This window comes from Pseudochaenichthys georgianus, unplaced genomic scaffold (assembly GCF_902827115.2).
Source record: "Pseudochaenichthys georgianus unplaced genomic scaffold, fPseGeo1.2 scaffold_1123_arrow_ctg1, whole genome shotgun sequence".
NCBI classification, from domain to species: domain Eukaryota; kingdom Metazoa; phylum Chordata; class Actinopteri; order Perciformes; family Channichthyidae; genus Pseudochaenichthys; species Pseudochaenichthys georgianus.
Genome location: NW_027262074.1, coordinates 25,889 through 45,722, shown reverse-complemented (window position 1 = coordinate 45,722; position 19,834 = coordinate 25,889). Strand labels below are relative to the sequence as shown.

General features: G+C 42.5%; 1 protein-coding gene across 1 annotated transcript in view; it reads right to left on the bottom strand.

Moving 5' to 3' along the window:
- Nucleotides 1-262: 262 nt before the first annotated feature.
- Nucleotides 263-19,834, bottom strand: part of LOC139433176 (protection of telomeres protein 1-like) — a 41,911-nt gene continuing 22,339 nt past the window's right edge. Inside the window, exons 2-6 of the mRNA XM_071202077.1 lie at nucleotides 15,664-15,796; nucleotides 13,770-13,842; nucleotides 12,038-12,137; nucleotides 1,287-1,394; nucleotides 263-455 (exon numbers count right to left, since the gene is read on the bottom strand). Coding sequence (XP_071058178.1) covers nucleotides 368-455; nucleotides 1,287-1,394; nucleotides 12,038-12,137; nucleotides 13,770-13,842; nucleotides 15,664-15,726 — 432 coding nt within the window. The 5' untranslated portion in view covers nucleotides 15,727-15,796 and the 3' untranslated portion in view covers nucleotides 263-367. The remainder of the gene's footprint in view (nucleotides 456-1,286; nucleotides 1,395-12,037; nucleotides 12,138-13,769; nucleotides 13,843-15,663; nucleotides 15,797-19,834) is intronic.

The window sequence follows — 19,834 nt, the reverse complement described above, 5'->3', positions numbered from 1 at the left end:
AGTGTGAAGAATATACGGTCCCCGTTTACAAGGTGTGAGTTCTAAAAACAGGGACAGTCCTCGTCTCCATGTCCTCGAGAGAACGTGAGATCTGTGGAGAGTGGCTCTCAAGCAGCTGGGAGCTGACATGAAGCATCCTGACAGAAACAAGACCTACACAACACACACTCTAACACACACACTCTACCACACACTCTCTAACACACACACACACACACCCACACACACACACACACACACACCACACACTCTAACACACACTCTCTCCCACACACACTCTAACACACACACTCTACCACACACTCTCTAACACACACACACACACACACACACTCGAACACACACTGCAGTTGACCAGGCTCTGACCTCAGCGGAGAGCGAGGAGCTCCTCTTGGCTGCCGGAGAGGATCTTGAGACAGGAGGAGGAAGAGGAGGATGAGAAGAGGAGGAGACACCTGGAGGGAAAGTGAGAGAGGAGACATTAGAGTGATGTATTTAAAAAAAGTATATAAGTATCAAGCATGCGGCCCGGTCCTACGGGGTGCATAAGGGTGCATTGCACCCTCAGTTGAGTCGTTATGCACCCTCGTTTGAAAAATGAAAAGTGAAAACAAATTGTTTTAATAATAAGAAGAAGAATATCGTTGAAATAACATAAATTGTAATTGTGGTTGAATAGCATTGTCTGCTGCATTTATTTGGTCCATTTTAACGGTAAGTAACGTTATTATGTCAGGTGCGCGTGACATTATTTTTGATTTGTTGTCAAAGCACTTCATGTGTTCATTGCCATGGGGACGTTCAGAGCATTCCATGGAATATAACAAGTGCATCTGAAGTGAATTACCTTCCCCCCCGTTAACGTTTCATAACTTAAGGCAGCTTGTGTAGAGACCACTCGTTAACACACTGGGGTTCCGAATTTACACATGGAACTATATATTGTGTGCCCTCCTCTCTTCTTGTCCTGTTGTCATGTCTTGTTCTGCTTCCTAATAAAGTTCCCGTTTGCACCTTCATTGCACCGCCTCTGACTCCCCATCTCTCGGCACTACAATATACTATTATAAAATACTGTTGTTGGAATACAAACATGTCCATTACACCTAACACACAGAACATTAAAAGATTCAGCTCAATACACTAACTAACGTACAACCACTTATCTGGGTAATTGAAAGCGAATGTTCCCGCGTGTTTCTTGCTGTTCGGACTTTGTATCTTCTTGTAATAATCGCGCTACCTAATGAAATGTTATGCACACAAACTTTAACAACCATCCTCACATAAATGCAGGCGCCGTCCCCCTCAGCAGCAGGTTGAAGGGGTGCAGTTTGTCCTTCTGCACCGTGGGAGACTTCCCCACGGTGAAGCCGGCCGCCGCCACCACATCCTGCAGGAGACAACAAGCGGAGAGGCAGGGATTAGACACTGAGAGCATCCTCCTTCCCAGAGGGAGGACAGATTGAAGCGGCAGATGTCGCCTCCTCGCACACGTGGCGCCACGCGAAGATAAGCGGCTGTGAAAAGTGGAGATTGTCTTTTGTCACGGGTGTCGGTGTTAAAGCCGAGGGCTGACAAAGGGACGGCAGATAGTCTGAATAATCACGTTACAGAGACAAGCGGCAACAACACGTCCTGCCTTCAACACGCTTTACGGTGAGCTCGGCTCCAGCAAGACGCCGCTGTGGGGAGAAGTGAAGCGCGAGCTGACGGGAGGATTATCCCTGATGCGTTCAATGTCCCCGTCCGGGTTAAAAGCAGACGCGGCGCTCGGTAAACAACGCTATCGGAGGAGACGCAAAGTAAAAACCCTGAGTCACTTTGTTTGTAAAGTTCAAGGAGCTGTCACCCCCGAGGCAGGATGAATAAAGGACGTGACTTTCTTTGAGACAGGCGACATAAGTAACGGCAAGTGCAGTTTAATACTTCAGGTCACGGAACGATGGAGGCAGCAATGCTTCAAAACACATATGACAGCTTCATTGGTTTAGAAGAGAAGAGTCAATGATATAGAACATCATGGAGACATTGGGAAGCATGCTGTGAAACATGGTGTGAAAACATGCTAACACGCAATTAAAATAAATAACACATGATATGAAACAGGCTAATGTAAAGTAAATTACTTCACAGACTTAATCTGGAGGGAAGCTTGTGAATGTTCCCCTGAGATCACTATCCAATCCAATCCACTTTATTTATAGCACAGTGTAAAAACAGAGGGTTTGCCAAAGTGCTTCACAATGAACATAACATTATAATAAAATATAATATTACACGAATAGATAAAAGGCACACATAAGAAAAGATAGAAAAGCACACATAAGAATAAATACAAGGCACATAAAGGCTATGGGCAGACAGTAAAAGCATACAAACAGGTATGACACAGCTCAGACTGACTGGTACGCGAGGGAAAAGAGTGGGACTTTAGGCGGGACTTAAAAGCTTCAAGAGTGGGCGACAATTGTACATGAGGGGGGGGCAGGTCGTTCCAGAGCCTGGGGGCTACCGATGAGAACGCAAGCAGCAGCTGATCAGCCGACCTCAACGCCCTTGAGGGGGTACACCTTTAGGAGGTCGGAGATGTACTCTGGGGCCAGCCCATTGAGAGATTTAAAAACAAACAATAACATCTTAAAATGGACAGGAAGCCACTAGATTTTTATCTTGCGAGAAATCATGATTTATTAGTTGATGTCCGTCCGTCCATCTTCTCCGCTTATCCGTGGTCGGGTCTCGGGGTAGCAGTTCCAGCAGAGAGCCCCAAACGTCCCTTTCCCCATCAACCAGCTCTGACTGGGGGATCCCAAGGCGCTCCCAGGCCAGAGAAGAGATATAATCCCTCCACCTGGTCCTAGGTCTACCCCTCGGTCTCCTCCCAGCTGGACGTGCCTGGAACTCCTCCCTAGGGAGGCGCCCAGGTGGCATCCTAACCAGGTGCCCGAACCACCTCAACTGGCTCCTTTCGACGCGAAGGAGGAGCGGCTCAACTCCGAGTCCCTCCCTGATGACCGAACTCCTCACCTTATCTCTAAGGGAGACGCCAGACACCCTGCGGAGGAAACCCATCTCGGCCGCTTGTATCCGCGATCTCGTTCTTTCGGTCATGACCCATCCTTCATGACCGAAGGTGAGGGTAGGAAGAAAATGGCCCGGTAGACAGAGAGCTTTGCCTTCTGGCTCAGCTCCCTTTTCGTCACCACGGTGCGGTAAAGCGACTGCAGTACCGCTCCCGCTGCTCCGACTCTCCGGCCCATCTCACGCTCCATTGTTCCCTCACTCGAGAACAAGACTCCGAGATACTTGAACTCCTTCACTTGGGGTAAGGACTCATTCCCTACTTGGAGTGGACAGTCCATCGGTTTCCTGCTGAGAACCATGGCCTCAGATGTGGAGGTGCTGATCCTCATCCCAGCCGGTTGCGAACCGATCCAGTGAGTGCTGAAGGTCGCAGAGCTGATATACAAGATATAATTAACTAATGTGTCAAATAAAAGTAAAAAGTACAACAATTCCCTCTGAATGTATCGGAGGGGAAATATAAAGTAGCATATCGATGAAAATACTCACTTAAAAACCATTACAAGTATAATTTAAGCACGGGAGAGTCAGTTACACACACTTCTCCTAAACATACCACATGTAAATGATTCATCTCATCCTACAGAATAATGTCTTACTCATTACTTTATTCAAATCAGAGCCTTTGTGATGCAGAGAAATACAATTTCCTCCGCCACACCTCTCAAAGAGCCTCGTTCTTTAATGAAAATAACATATTACAATCTCATCATCAGCTTCACATCAATATTTATATCATCTTTTTAACCCTCACATTCTTTAAACGGAGGGAGCTTCAATGGAGTAGCTCCGACAAACTGACATGAATCGGTTTAATATAATAGTAATTCCTCATTTAAAGTAGGGTGACGGGTGGAAGGGGAATCAACTGAATACGCTGAACAGCAACAATACAACATGCAGTTTAATAAAGAAATAACATCAAAGAAAAAATAAATGACATTATCGTTTGTTTGCGTACCTCACTTCCATTTCCCTTCTCATGCACTGATTCGCTAAGCTGAACAGCCAATCAGAGTGATTTCTTTTGCCGACAGCCTCAACATGTTCAATCGGGAGCGGAGGTGTCGGCGCGGCCGAAAAGACCTGACGGCGCGGGACACACCAATCTGAGTAGGGCGACAGGACGCTCATCGTGTCCCGGTCTTTATGTACTCGCATACATTTATATCTATTTGTTTATTGATCTTAGTCAGTGTCTAATATTTTCTCTGGTTTTCTGTTTTTTCTCTCTTATGTGTAGGTCTTTCTTTTGTATCATCTTACGACTGTTGAGAAATATAAAAAAATATTGAACATAAAACAAAACAGCTAGAAATAGAAAATATAGAAATTGTATAATAAGGAATTGTTTGGGAGCTTCAGTGGAAACTGTTCAGAGGTGCAACACGCTTGAGCAGATTCACACGAATAATTGCAGTAATTGTAATTTTGTAGAATTATATTAAAGTATAAATATTTTATTTCCTTTCTTAACACTTTTTTTTACCTAAACTTCTTATATTTTCTTTAAATATTGATTGTATTTTATCTTTTCTTATTATGAAACCTTTTTAACTTTAAAGTATTGTCCCTATATAAAAAATTATATTATCTTCTTATTCTAAAACGGGGCAAATCGAATCTAATTTCTCTCGGGGATGAGAATAATAATAATTAAGTTATTCTTTACTCGTTTGATTTTAGCTCAGTGTAGGACCTCTCGGGGCTTTGTAAGAAATCAATGATCTTTAAACTAATTATAAAGACACAGGTAGTGTAAGGAAGCAAAAAGCTATAACACAAGGCCATGTTTTCCCATCTCAGCTAAATTATTATTAAAATTCAATATGGTTTAAAAAAAATTATTTCATTTGTTTAAATGAATATGAAGACTCAATAAAAAATAAAGATGATTAGAGCAACAGAAAAAACTAAATCTCCAAATTGTTCTCTTCCTTTCCAGATAAATATTTGGCATTATTTTCTTTTAGCAGCTTTTCCTAAAACAACCATCTGTCTTTAAATAGCAGGAAACAGTGAATGCATCATAAAAGCTACATTAGAAAATACATACTTTTTGCTTTTAAAGATCTCCTACTAAATTATGAACAAAAATACTTATATATACTTACTCAAAATGACGTCAAAAAGTATTTTTCCACCATACGCCTGTTCCAAATAAAGATGTAGGTCTCTCTCTCTCACACACTTTAATTACAACCAAGACGTGTTAACACTCCGTCAACAGAGGAGAGAGAAGGACACAGAAAATAACTCAAACTGTAAATTAGATTTAGCAGCCAGGCGTCGTCATCCCCATCTTCCTCCACACGGTATCACAGCAGGGCGTCTTCACACATACATCCACGTAATTCATATCTCACTTTAAACTAAAAATAGGTTTTCATTGCGCAAATCTAAGTCTGCCAAGTTGCTTCCCTTTTATGGACCTTGATATAAATAGCAAATGCAGTCTAGTTTAATTTAGAACTATTATCTTATTTTAAAGAGTTATGAGACGTGTAGGAATATTTCGAGAGAAAATATGTGCTATTGTATTGTTTTATTTATTATTATTTAAATGTTCTATTAAGCTTATCTCCTGTTTTGTTGTTAACACTCGACATTACATTTACCGGACTTCTTTCTGCGGATTGATAGGACTGCACAAAGTCCCTTTAGCAAACCTAACAACGGTCTATTCTCCTTAGCAACGGTCTGTTAGCGAGAATTAACAACCTCTGGAATGCCAAATTTGACCAATCAGAATCGAGTATTCGTCTAAGCCAGGGGTTCCCAACTTTTTTCCCAAGAGCCCCCCCAAATGACTCCTGTTGGAAGTTGTGCCCCCCCCCCCCACACTAGTGTTGCACGGTGTACCGATACTTGAAAGGTACCGCGATACCCTTTCGTTAAAAACGGTACGATTCCTCCGTTTCATTAGTATCGGTACTTTAAGAATGACGGGGAAAAGTACTCCCGTGAAAAAGCGCCGTTTTAATAAGAGCCGTGTGTGTTCAGCGCTCTGCTTCCACTCCCTGCACTGCAGCCGTGCCTGCAGTCCCGCCTCTCAAGCACGCTCTAAGTCCCTCCCTCTCTCGTGCACGCGGCCACGCGCTAGCTGCCAGAGCATGTGAGAAAACGAGAAGCATGGCTGCAAGTGGGAGTGCAACTGCCGCTGCGCCTCGGCTTGTTGACACAAAACGCCAGAAGTCTGTGAACGGGCCGTTCAGGTGTTCAGAGCAGAGCTCCCTGTCGGAGCGCAGAGCGTGATGTGCACTGAAAAGTGTTTCTGTCGCAATATTATCGTTGAGCAAACTTAACTAGCAAACTAGCATCACTATCTGCTAACGTTAGCTTTAGCCTTCGTTTTCTATTAGTTTTTTTCATAGGCTATAAACGGAGGTGGTATAAGTATATATCTTGTACTTGAGTAAAAGTAGAAGTACCCAGGTCTTGTACTTGAGTTAAAGTAGAAGTACCAAAATGTAGGAACAATCCTGCAATTAAAATGTCTGATTTAACACTTGATTATATTTCACATCATTCCTCCACATCTGTGAAGTAACTAAAGGGATTAATACATGTAGTGGAGTAAAAGTACACCATGTACCTCTGAACTGTAGTGGATTAGAAGTACAAAGTAGCAAAAGAAACATTGAAATACTTAAATAAAGTACAAGTATCTCAAAATTGTACCCAAGTAGTACTTGAGTTTATGAACTTAGTTACTTTACACCAGTGGCTATACAGATAGAAAGACTAAGCCTTGCACAGAGGCATGAAATAATTTTCAAAATGCTCAACAGTGCTGCCAAAATGTTAAACTCACTGCTACACAATCAAAATAAATGCTTTTATATATATTTATATTAGATGTGACTCTTTGGCGTTTCTGTTATTAGTACCTGCTGCTTTAGTTGTTCTGACTGCTAAAATCATCTGTTATTCCTAATTTTAAAGCCGATATTCCGTGTTTCCCTTTTTTTAAGAAAAGTATCGAAAAATAAATCGGAATGGCAATTCTTGACTTGGTATCGGTATCGAAACCAAAATGTTGGTATCGTGACAACACTACCCCACACCAGTGTTGGGTGTAACGCGTTACAAAAGTAACGTAGTTACAGTAATATATTACTTTTTGCTGTAACGAAGTAATGTAACGCATTACTAATGAAATGTGGGTAATATATTACCCACAATGCTCAGTAACGCAGTTACAACACATTTTAACCCGAAATTAAATGGTGTTTTGTTTTTTAACAATTGTACTAACATAGCGAGACATTCTGACACCAGACACATTGTGCGGGGAGATTAGTAAACCTGGTTGTTTACTCTTCAGGCTTCGCGCCGGGATCTTCGGGCAGTTGAATGTTATGCACTCTCTAGTCAAAGAAGAGAACGGAGCGAAAAATACTAACAACAATTGTGTCAGGTGCGCGTGACCTGCTCGCTGCGCGTGCATCATTTCCAAAGTGCTTCCACAGCAGTGACACACATCTGTGGATAATCATTTATACGAAAATGGTTAAATCAACCTCACTAAACGCCAGCAACACTGCATTCTACTGCAGACTGTAGCAACGGGTCAGATGGGGACATCACGTTACCCTCCGTGTGGACAAGAGCTTACTCCCGCCTGACTCGCCCCCGGAGCAGCACTCTTTGTTGCCCGAAACTACGCCGCCTCTCTGCGGCCCGCAAGTGCCAGCAGGACACCACGGCAAAACAGAGCCTGCCCAGGTATATCTAACAAGTAACCCGCCTGTACAGTGGGGTGTTAGGCGGGTCATTTTGCAGCTCGTGGTATACAAATAGGACAATATGTGAAAATAGTGCCATATTCTGCCCATTGCCTGTAGAAATGTTGGGTCAAAGATAATGCATACAATAGCACAGATGCCTTCACCACGAATGGCTACAAAAATATCTCATATCCCAAGCTTATCAACGAGCTGATGTTGCAGCTGAAATGATCTCCAGGTCACAAAGTCCAACCTGATGATGTGATCCAGTTTTCAAGGACAGTAAACATTCTCTTCCCAGAGTATGATGGGACCAAGGTGATGTTTAGTAGGCTACATGGTTTTAATAATACTTTTGCTTTTCAATGTTTGCCATTTCAAACCATGAGCTGGTTCAAATAATATTTGCCTTGATTTACAAATGTTCTCATTTGTTTTATCAGCACAGTTTTTGAAGCGTTGGTGCTTTTCTTTGCCACAGTCCACTTTGGACTATATGAGATATTTCAGGATTGCACTTTGAACTCACTTGAAATGTTCTCACTTGGTTTCAAAACATAACAACAAACAAATGCCATAATCTGTTCATTGGGGACCATCAATGCTATTTCTCATTGCTGTTGCCGGCCACTATTGCTCATGTAAACCTGCTACCGGTGCGCCCCCTGTAACCTCAGATTCACCCTGAGTCATTTTGTTCTGGAACCGGGCCTGCACACGCGCCACATGCTAAACACACTACAGAGCCCATTCCGTGTCCTGTTAGTGTTCACTTCCTGTCTGCCTTCTTCTGGTGATTTATCTGACGTCCAGCCCAGTGTGCGAAAAAGTACACGTCCCACCGTCCGGGACGTGTTATTTACAATATCGGACAAGTAGATCTTTCAATTGACTTGTCCGGCGGACAAGTGACGTGTTTCGCCCCGATTTATTGACAAATGATTGATAAATTCAGTTTCCAAAATGCAGAACTCCTTCGCAAATTGTCCGTGTCCGCCATTGTTCGTTTAGAAGTGTAGTTTTCGGTTCTGCTTGTAGATTCATAAGTAAATGTTATCTCGCCGATTTCTGTACAGTTAGACGGGGGCGGGGCGGAAAGGGGCGGGAAGTGTAGCACAGTGGCCGGGTTGGGAAGCAAAATCCGGTTCCGAGTAGAAACAAATAACAATTGTCCGGTACCGGGATTAATAAGAGTTGTGAGGACAGGAGGCGAGGCCGAGCCCCGGGACTGCAGCTCTCTCTTATGCTCGTATCAGCTGATCGTGTGAGCTCAGCGTCTATGTTCTCTCTCTCTCTATCCTCCTCTCTCTCCTCTCTCTCTCCTCTCTGTCTCTCTCTCTCTCTCTCTCTCTCTCTTCTTCTCTCTCCTCTCTCTCTCTCCTCTCTCTCTCTCTCTCTCTCTCTCTTTCACACACAGCGATCCGCTGCCCGTTTAACAGCCTCATCTTTGTCAAACTTTCTTATTTCTCTCTAACACGTAATGAAGGTTATTAAGCGTTTTAGCTCCTGTGTTGTTAATATTGACCACCATTTCCTTTATGAAGTGAAGCAGCCTCCCTGTCTGTGTCCTCGCGCTGTCCTCACATCCCGGACCCCCAGACTCGGAGGAGCACAGGGATGTCAGTATTGTTTATGAAGCAGGGTATAGAAAGTAGTACATTATTGAAATGAAAATACTATTTATTTACTTTTACAAACAGTGAGCAGCTGCCAGCATGTGTATTGCAGAACATGTGTAAGCGTGCAAGCGTCTTGAGTGTAGAAAAGCGCTCGGCCTATAGGCTATACATCTAATGTATTATTATTATTATTAGGTTATGTCCTATGTGTTGGACATGTGTGGTTGGACTCTGTCTCACAGGCAGGTTGCAGTTTTAACATCAGAGGAGACTGGGCCAATTGTACATTCTCAAACTGCACCACTTGGAACTAACTAAACAATGCAGAGATTATTTTTATATAATTGTATTCAATAACCGTAAGAAATTAAACAGTATGAAGTGATTTGTAAATAGGAATACAGATTTGACTTAATGTTTTCATAAATATATTTTTTCCCAGTTTGTCATGGGACTTATTTTTTACCCTCTCAAAGAACTGGAACCGAGAACCGAAAATAACCGGAATCGTTCAAATCCAAACGATACCCAACCCTATGTGTGATGCAGTTAAAAGCTCACCGCTCACTTACGTTAGCGGTGTCCTAAAACCGTGGGAAAATGTAAAATACGATGGCGAAGAAGAAGATTCCAGTGGCCCCAATTTTTGTCCATTCTGGACAAGTGAAAATGTATTCGGACATTCGAAGTAAATTGCCAAACTCAATTGTCCATGGACAAGTACTCTCTAAAAACTTTTTCTCACACTGCCAGCGCTCCGTCTTTTAACCTCTTTCCTTTCTCTTTCTTGATCCTCCTTAGCAACCTTCATTATAGTCCTTGACAGCGGTCTGTTACTGCTGTATTAACAAAGTGTCACATGTTAAGAATTTACAATCAGAATCGAGTATTCAACTAAGCCGTGTTATTGTAATACAAGTTGTTAGTCGCCTTAAGGGCCTACACAGCTGTTATGCTATACCCACATTAGCCTTCATTGGATGTGTATAATGAGCTGCACTAAACTACATTTTAGCATTTAAAATACCTAGCCATTCTTTTGCGGTTATTTTGGTGATTGAAAGTAACTAGAAAAGTAACTAAAGTAGTGTAACTCATTACATTTCAGAGACAGTAATTTTGTAATGTAACTTATTACTTTCAACAGAGAGTAATATGTAATATATTACATTTTGGAAAGAACTTGCCCAACACTGCCCCACACACACACACCACACACACACCACACACCACACCACACCAACACACACACACACCACACACACACACACACACCACACACACACACACACACACACAAACACACACACACAACACACAACACACACACACACACACACACACACACACAACACACACACACACACACACACACACACACACACACACACACACACCACACACACCACACACACAACACACACACACACCACACTAGGGGGGGGGAGGGCAACAGCGGTAATTAAAGTTTAAAGTCTCCAAAATGCTACAGCTACCTGTCACAAACTGGATGGATGTGTATGTGTATTAAAGGAGGATGAAAGCGTAATTAAGGAGCACTATTGGAGTGACTTTGATGGTTTATGGACTCAGGATTAATTCATTTGGATTCCCGCTGTATGAAGAAATTATTAAAGGACGGCGGAAGTGGAAACCAATTCGCCAAAGGGGATTTAAACTGTTTATTAAAACACGTGCTCACAGTAAGCCGGATTTTGCCGATGTGTTTATGTGGATTCAAAAGTCCGTAAATAATCTACAAAATGGAGGAGGACCGATCTGATCGGAAGCAAACTGTGACAAATACCGTTACTTGTCGGGGACTCATACAGCGCACCTGCATATGAGCCGCAGAGCAGCTACATTGTCCGTCTTGTCTTGCTCTCGTTCTGCTCTCGGTTCCACTTTTACTTTGGCGCGCTACCTGTCTCACTCTTTTCCGGCCTCCAGCTTTTCCTGCTGGAGCCCCGCCGCTTAAAGGTGGCGGGCGCGGACCGGTCCTAGAGCCCATAGTGTTAAAGGTGGTTAATTTTACCTGTACAATCCATAGATTTAGGAGGTTCCCTAGTGGCCGTTAGCTGTACAGAACAATGGGGGAAAAAGTCGCGGCTTATAGTCCGAAAAGTACGGTTAATCCAACTGAAAACCGGCACGGACAATGACTCTGTTTTAAAAATGCGCTTATCCAGAAAAGCCTGGTTTGGACACTTTACGGGCAGAAGAAACATTTATATTAAAGACATTAGCTACTAACTTGAATTTGTATTTAAATTAATTAATCAATTTTATTTATTTTTTATTTTAATGTAGAGACAAGGCTTTTAGTGACAATGATGTATTGCGTTACAATTACATGTAAACAAAAAAATATATCTAAATATCATATTTGGCCTCAAATCATCTGAGGCCTGGCACCCCCCCTGCGATATTTGGCACCCCCCAAGGGTGGCGCTCCCCCCAGGTTGGGAACCACTGGAAGCCATGGCAATAATAAATGAGCGGCTTCAGGAAAGCAGGAAAGCATGGCAGTTGTTGTTCCGTCACACATGTTTCTGTCAGAAAGTGTTAACATCATTGTGTTTGACGGCAGAGTGAACGTACCCTTGATTGACAGCTCCATCGAAGTCCTTGGCGATCGCTCCGAACAGAATGACGTTGATGGACGGGTTCTGAGGGGAGGCGTCCGGCGGGGAAACTTCTTCTATGAAACAAACGCAGAACATGAACATGATGGGGGTGATGTGGTGGTTGTAAGGGAAACTTCTGTGTAGCAATGCAGTGGGAGTCACCGACTCAGGAAGGAGACAACAGGGTAGAGCTTCGATGTCAAACACTGGAGGTTTATTTGGAGTTACGGCCGGAGAATTCACATCACAAGTCACAGCAGTCACGGTCTGACTGCACGGGTGGATTGCGAGAACCTCTCTCCCGTTAGCCCATTTAACTGGTTTCACAGAGAGTAATCAACATATTTTGATAAGATAGCTTTAGACAGTTTGGGCACACCAAGTTACATGCTTCCGCCACTTATGGCCTTGGATATGTCATACCCTGGAGTCCTCAAACAATAAAAAAGGAAGTGTCCCAGTGCACCCACAACAAAGACCATCTGTGACCTAGTATTGACCGGTCACAGAATGGGAACAATAACATTATTGGCTGAAGCAGCCCGTGTCCTTAAAGGAGATAAACAGACGTCAAGGTTGGTCCTGTATGTCACACATCTAGGAGTCTAGGATAATTATTTCCCTAACAGGTGGCGTTATACATCTCAGTTAGCTCTGTCGCAGAACGGGACTTCCGTTTTTACCTGCCATTGTATTAATTATTGTTATAAATATCATTTGTCGTCACTGTGTTTTTCTTTTTTGTATCCGAATGTGGAATAAATATGTTTTATTTTTTTATTAAACTGTTCAAGGCGGGGTGGGGGATGGTGATGGTTTGTTCTAAAAAAATTCAAATGGATGAATTGTGACCCGGTATGATTGTCAACATGAATTATTCTCAGTACTTCTGTTGTCATGCTTTTGTGTTAAGCACAGGATGTATGTTAATAAATAAAGAGTTTACTCGTGGACAACGACCCATCAGAATGACAGTGGGTTTTACGAATGCCTCTAAGGGCACAAGAACAAAATAAAAACAGAAGCAGCCGAAACATTAGTGAGTCTGCAACTGATCAAACACAAAATCCCACAATGCACCAGCAGCTGGTCAAATACTGTAGCAAAACTGACAAATTGTCTATAAAACAACAATACAGGAGAGGTGAGAGACACGGGGGGGGGGGGGGGGGGGTAGCTATATGGATAAAAGGAAGGACGTCCCCCGCCACAATAAGAGTCTCAGCTCTCTGTGGCTGCTCAGAGATAAAAGAGGCCGGAGACAAGACAACAATGGCGTCAGTCTGCTTCTACTACACACACCAGATAAACGGCTTAACACACACACACACACACACACATAGTGAAGCGCTACACACACCATCCACGCGGCAGAATAACAGCTCTATGATTTAGGATCCCAAACATTCCTACCAAGAAATAAAGAGGGGCATTTTTTTAAACTTAAACGCACTTAGCTTTTAAATAGCAATACCCTGTCCATTGGTCTGTATTTTCAACGTATTTACGAGTGAATATATCATTATTTTTCATTTTTGTAGAGATACTATTGAATAAATATAGTATATATGATATCATAATAATAATAATAATAATAACAAATTATATTTATATAGTGCTTTTCATGAACTCAAAGACGACCATATTTTGAAAAGTAATTCAAGAATAAACAAACAGCTGATGAACACAGAGACAAATGAATTTACCTTGGACGATAATCTTTAAAATAAAGTCTCCAGATGCTGACGACACCAACGGGCATTTCCGCAACACTTTTCCCTGGAGGACAAAATAAAAACACTTAATTTATACAACTGAAAAACAATAGCGCCCGTCAGCTGATCAAAGCCACCTCAGACGAGTGAGAAGCGATGATGAGCTGCGAGACAGGCGCCGGATTATTCTGCCGCTTTGGTTTTCACAAATATATTCGAGCGGCGCACTAATCAAAGAAAAACAGCCTCGTGTTAATAAAGACTGAAAGGAGAGAACAGGTGGTGACAGGTGACGGATAAGTGGAAGGGGATGAATAAACAGAGCAGGAGAACACTTGACTCCACAGGACGCTGAACCTTTGAAGGCTCTACAGAAGATACTTTAGTTAAAGAGGATATATGAGGTTCATATCCGTAGTTAGTGTCTCTACTTTAAAGAGTCCTCTCCTGCTGATGTTCAGGTGTATATCAGTATGTAGTGTCTCTACTTTAAAGAGTCCTCTCCTGCTGATGTTCAGGTGTATATCAGTATGTAGTGTCTCTACTTTAAAGAGTCCTCTCCTGCTGATGTTCAGGTGTATATCAGTATGGAGTGTCTCTACTTTAAAGAGTCCTCTCCTGCTGATGTTCAGGTGTATATCAGTATGTAGTGTCTCTACTTTAAAGAGTCCTCTCCTGCTGATGTTCAGGTGTATATCAGTATGTAGTGTCTCTACTTTAAAGAGTCCTCTCCTGCTGATGTCAGGTGTATATCAGTATGTAGTGTCTCTACTTTAAAGAGTCCTCTCCTGCTGATGTTCAGGTGTATATCAGTATGTAGTGTCTCTACTTTAAAGAGTCCTCTCCTGCTGATGTCAGGTGTATATCAGTATGTAGTGTCTCTACTTTAAAGAGTCCTCTCCTGCTGATGTTCAGGTGTATATCAGTATGTAGTGTCTCTACTTTAAAGAGTCCTCTCCTGCTGATGTTCAGGTGTATATCAGTATGGTGTCTCTACTTTAAAGAGTCCTCTCCTGCTGATGTTCAGGTGTATATCAGTATGTAGTGTCTCTACTTTAAAGAGTCCTCTCCTGCTGATGTTCAGGTGTATATAGTATGTAGTGCTCTACTTTAAAGAGTCCTCTCCTGCTGATGTTCAGGTGTATATCAGTATGTAGTGTCTCTACTTTAAAGAGTCCTCTCCTGCTGATGTTCAGGTGTATATCAGTATGTAGTGTCTCTACTTTAAAGAGTCCTCTCCTGCTGATGTTCAGGTGTATATCAGTATGTAGTGTCTCTACTTTAAAGAGTCCTCTCCTGCTGATGTTCAGGTGTTATAGTATGTAGTGTCTCTACTTTAAAGAGTCCTCTCCTGCTGATGTTCAGGTGTATATCATATGTAGTGTCTCTACATGTCTCCATGCTTTAATGTTCAAAAAACTCTTTATTTTTCTCATACTGTCTGTGCTGCAGCACCTCTTTTCACCCTCTGTCTGAAACCAGAGCCCAGTCTGCTCTGATTGGTTGGTTGGCTGGCTCTGTTGTGATTGGTCAACCGCTTGTCCCGCCCCTTAGCCTATCACGTACAATGTGTTGGAGCGCTAGCCAATAGAAGTGAGTGTTACGTAGAGATATCACTATGTTCAGGAAGTACATAAAGGAGTCCAAAGGAGGCGTTTCAGAAATGTAAACATTCGATAAAGCCAGGTTCGGTGTGTGGGAGAGGAACTCGCCATGGAGGGAACACAGGGATTTTAGCCTTTGCAGACCATTTACATGCACTGAAAAATATATAATATGCTACAGGGAAGAAAAAAACATAGTAGGGACTCTTACATTTGTTCTATCTATAACAACAAACAAGGAGAAAAATATCAGTCTTGTAATTTTGTTAAAATAAAAGTACCTTGACAGTTTTGTCAGAGCAGTTGGTTCTGGTGCTGACGAGCGCGATGGAAACACAGCTCATGTTTTCGGTACCTGGGCGCCTGGCCCCGCCCCCTCGGAGAGCACATGGACAGGCATGACATCAAGGTGACCTGAAGGACACATCACACATTATATACTGTACCAACAAACTGGTTAAAGTTGACCGATATTACAACTGAGATATGATCCGTGGTATCAGAGGGAATTATTCACATTAGTTAGAATTGTCTGGTTGTCGGCCAGGACTTCCCTACAATACCTAATTCATGGACAAGTACTCTCTAAAAACGTTTTTCTTACACTGTTAAGATAACTCGTAACCGTAAGTTATAGTAAAGTGTATCTTATCTTATCAGATGCCTGGAAACCGACATTTAACAAGATATGACGATATGTTCAAGACTCTAAAGAACTGGTTTGAACAGAAGTGAAGGCTTCAATCTGTCGTCTCGTCTTCTGACAGACTCTGATCCGACACGTTACTCCTGGGGATGCCAGCGATTATTCGATTATTCGAATATTCGTTACAGTCTCCATAATCGAATATTATTTTTAAAAATCGATTTTATTTATATATTCTTTTTATTATTATTTATGGGTCGGTCGAATAATCGATTATTATTCGCCAGGGCTGCCGAATAATCGATTTTGATCATGGTCAGTTTCTGGCAACCCTAGTTACTCCTGGTTTTTTTTTATAAAAAAGGTCTTCAGTTTGAGGTCCAGCAGAGTGACCGTCCTCCTCCACCACCGACGACTCATTACCAGGATAAAGAGGCGTCTGACAGTGATTACTACGGGGATAACATCAACGAGGGACAATTATTCAGATAACCTGTAACCGTAAGTTAAAGTATATCTTAAAGTATATCTTATATTATCTTATCAGGTACCTGGAAACAGACATTTAACAAGATTAGACAATATGTCCAAGACTCAGAGTTCAGCGTCTGGTTTATTCCAGGTTTGTGAAGAATGACGTCTCCATGAATCATCCGATGTTCAGTTCGTCTGGTTTGAACAGAAGTGAAGGCTTCAATCTGTCGTCTCGTCTTCTGACAGACTCTGATCCGATCTGGAACTCCTGCTTTTTTTATTAAAAGGTCTTCAGTTTGAGGTCCAGCAGAGTGATGTCCTCCACCACCATGACGACTCATTACTAGGGATGCCAGCGATTATTCGATTATTCGAATATTCGCTACAGTCTCCATAATCGAATATTATTTTTAAAAATCGATTTTATTTATATATTTTTTTTTATTATTTATGTTTTTTTTTTTTTCTGGCTTAGTTTCAACCAAAATATATATAAATATATATATGCTAATAATAGTAATAGTATTAATAATTGTAAATGATCATTGGTCACACCACCAGTTTGTTTTACTGTTTTTGCCTCTCCCGCGGGGGGGGTCGAATAATCGATTATTATTCGCCAGGGCTGCCGAATAATCGATTTTGATCATGGTCAGTTTCTGGCAACCCTACTCATTACCAGGATAAAGAAGCATCTGACAGGAAGCACCAGATCCATGTCGACAGCGCGGGTTAAAGTCTGCGAGGCGCTTTCAGAGAGGAACCCAGAAAAGTGTTGGCCGTGTTCCCAGCAGGTAGCACGTTGCTTCCTGTCAGAGCTCGTTAGTTTGATGCGCGGCAGATTTGACCGGCGAGTCCCTCGGTGGTATGACGTTGAAGGAGGACGGCGGAGCGGGAACAGCCTGCGAGGGACGGAGAGATGTTCACTCGTCCGTACGCTCGCTGCTCAGCCAGGCGGAAAACACAGCCAGGATAAAAAAAGGAAATCAAACCGAGCTACCTGATTCAGACCAGAGGGCCGGCATTACTGCACGATGAGGGGTTCAGTGTTCAGAGCAGTCCTGGAGGTCCTGGAGGTCTGTCTGTCTCTCAGTCTGGGCCTCAACATATTCAAACCTCTGCTGCACATATATTTGTTGTCTTTTATTTTCTGCACACACATATTTAATGTAAATGCCATTCCTTGCACACTTAATGCTAATAATAGCCTACGTTTAAATAGCTGTAATTTGTTTATTTGTCAGACAGTCTTGTATTTGACTATTTAGCTCTTTATTTTCTATTTTGAGATGTTTCTATTTTTAGTTTGTTTATGTTCTACTCAAATAATATGCAATGCCTTTGTTTTAACATGCTGCTGTAACGGAAACATTTCCCAATTTGGGATCAATGAAGTAAATATACAATACTCCGTTTCTCACATACATTTTTTGTAAATATTGTCTTTATTTTTAATTAGCTAAAATAGTCTTTAAAATTGCTTTTATAAAATAAAAATGTTTTCGTCTTTGTACGCACCATTTAAGCCAAAGCAAATTTTTTGTATGTTTTAATTAGGGCTGTCAAAATTATCGCGTTAACGGCGGTAATTAATTTTTTTAATTAATTGCGTTAAATATTTAACGCATTTAACGCATGTGCAGAATGGCCCGCCCCATACGTGCCACCAGTGGCAGCGCCAGGGTATGGCTGGGGTAGGCTACACCATTCCAAAACTTAGCCCCACCATGAGACATGATGTTAAAGTAAGCAAACTAAAGTCTGCCAACTCGCGGAGTAAATTGCACAGACAGCAGTTAGTCAGATTGATTTCAGTAGCCACGGTTTTGAAAACTTTTGTCACGTAGTGATCGTCTTCTCAATAGAACATCTTTGATAACGGCGTGGTGTTGTTGCAGGAAGTCCCGACGGAGAATACTGTTGCTGTAGTACAGGGGTGCACATAACTGGTACGCAGGTTAGGTGCGTAATCTGAAATGCGTACCGTCACTTGTGTCACAAAGCGCATTTGCGTACCGACGTACTTGTGACGCTTTTCCAGAAGGCGGTTCGATCACCGGACGACAGAGTCGGTCTCCGTGTGCACAGACAGGGCTGCTGTTAACGTCGGTCTGTACAACGGAACTGTGCCAAAACTACGCCAACCGGCTGCGGAGGGAGACTCCCCCCGTCACTGGAGAACTGCGCTGAAACAGCTGATCACAACGTTCACACTCTGTGGTCACGAAGTACTCCACTAGCCCCCCCGTCGACTTTCCTTTCAACAGCGTAAACAAAAATATAGTCTTTTTTAGTCGGTGCACACAGGACTTGTAATAAAATCTGAAGTAGTGAACGTGTCAGATTCTTTGTCAATTTACACGAGAGGTTCTCAAAGTTTTCATGCCCGAACAAAGATTTAGGAAGCCATGGTTGATAAGTTGCTCAGAAAGTCATAGGATCTGTAATTGGTCTTATGATGTCATAACAATAGACCCGTCAAGCACCACATTCACATTTAGCCGATCAGGAAGATGATACCCGTCCGGGTGGGGCGTCTTGCCGTCATTTCATTTGACGCCCTTATTCAGCTCGGGACGCCCTGAACGCGAGCCGAGGGCGTCCAAAAATATTAATAATTCGAGAGAGAGATTTCTATCGCTTGAATTAATAACTAAAAGGAGGGGCAAAGGAGTCTGGTGGGATTCTCTTCGGAGTACTGAAGATCGTTTCCCCGATATCGGCGGTGCCTGCTTCAGGACAACACGGAACGTGCGCGATTCGGATGCGATGAGCGGTGCTAGTGAAGCACGCGCGTGAGCTGCGAGCGCCAGAGTCTCGCAGCGGCGAAACTGAGGCTCCGTGGTGAACTGTGGTGAAGAGCCGCTTGGGAGCCGAAACAGCCGGCGCTTTAAGAGAGCCGAGCCAAATGATCCGGCTTACTAACGTAAAAAGACAGTATCTATAAGGAAACACTGCATGACTAGTTTTCTTTTATTCCAGAAACCTTAATTTTCTCCTCAACCATACTGCGTTTATTTATGCATTTCCATTTTACTTCTACATTAAATTGCTGAGTTGTTCATCCAAAAAAAGTCCAATAGTCAGTCTGAGAAAAGTCAACTTCGAGGTACATTTCATCAGTGTAGGCCACATGTATTACGGTACGTCCGCACAGCAGCTTTTCAAAAATCTTGAAAATCCTGGAGCTGGGCGTGTCTGACAGCTTGGGGATTTTTTGCGAGCAACAACCAATCACATGAATCTCCCGCCCCCGACATACAAAGCAAAAAACCCCGGGGATTTTATGCGAGCAATATATATAAATAAACTCCCCAAACAGGCGAAACCCT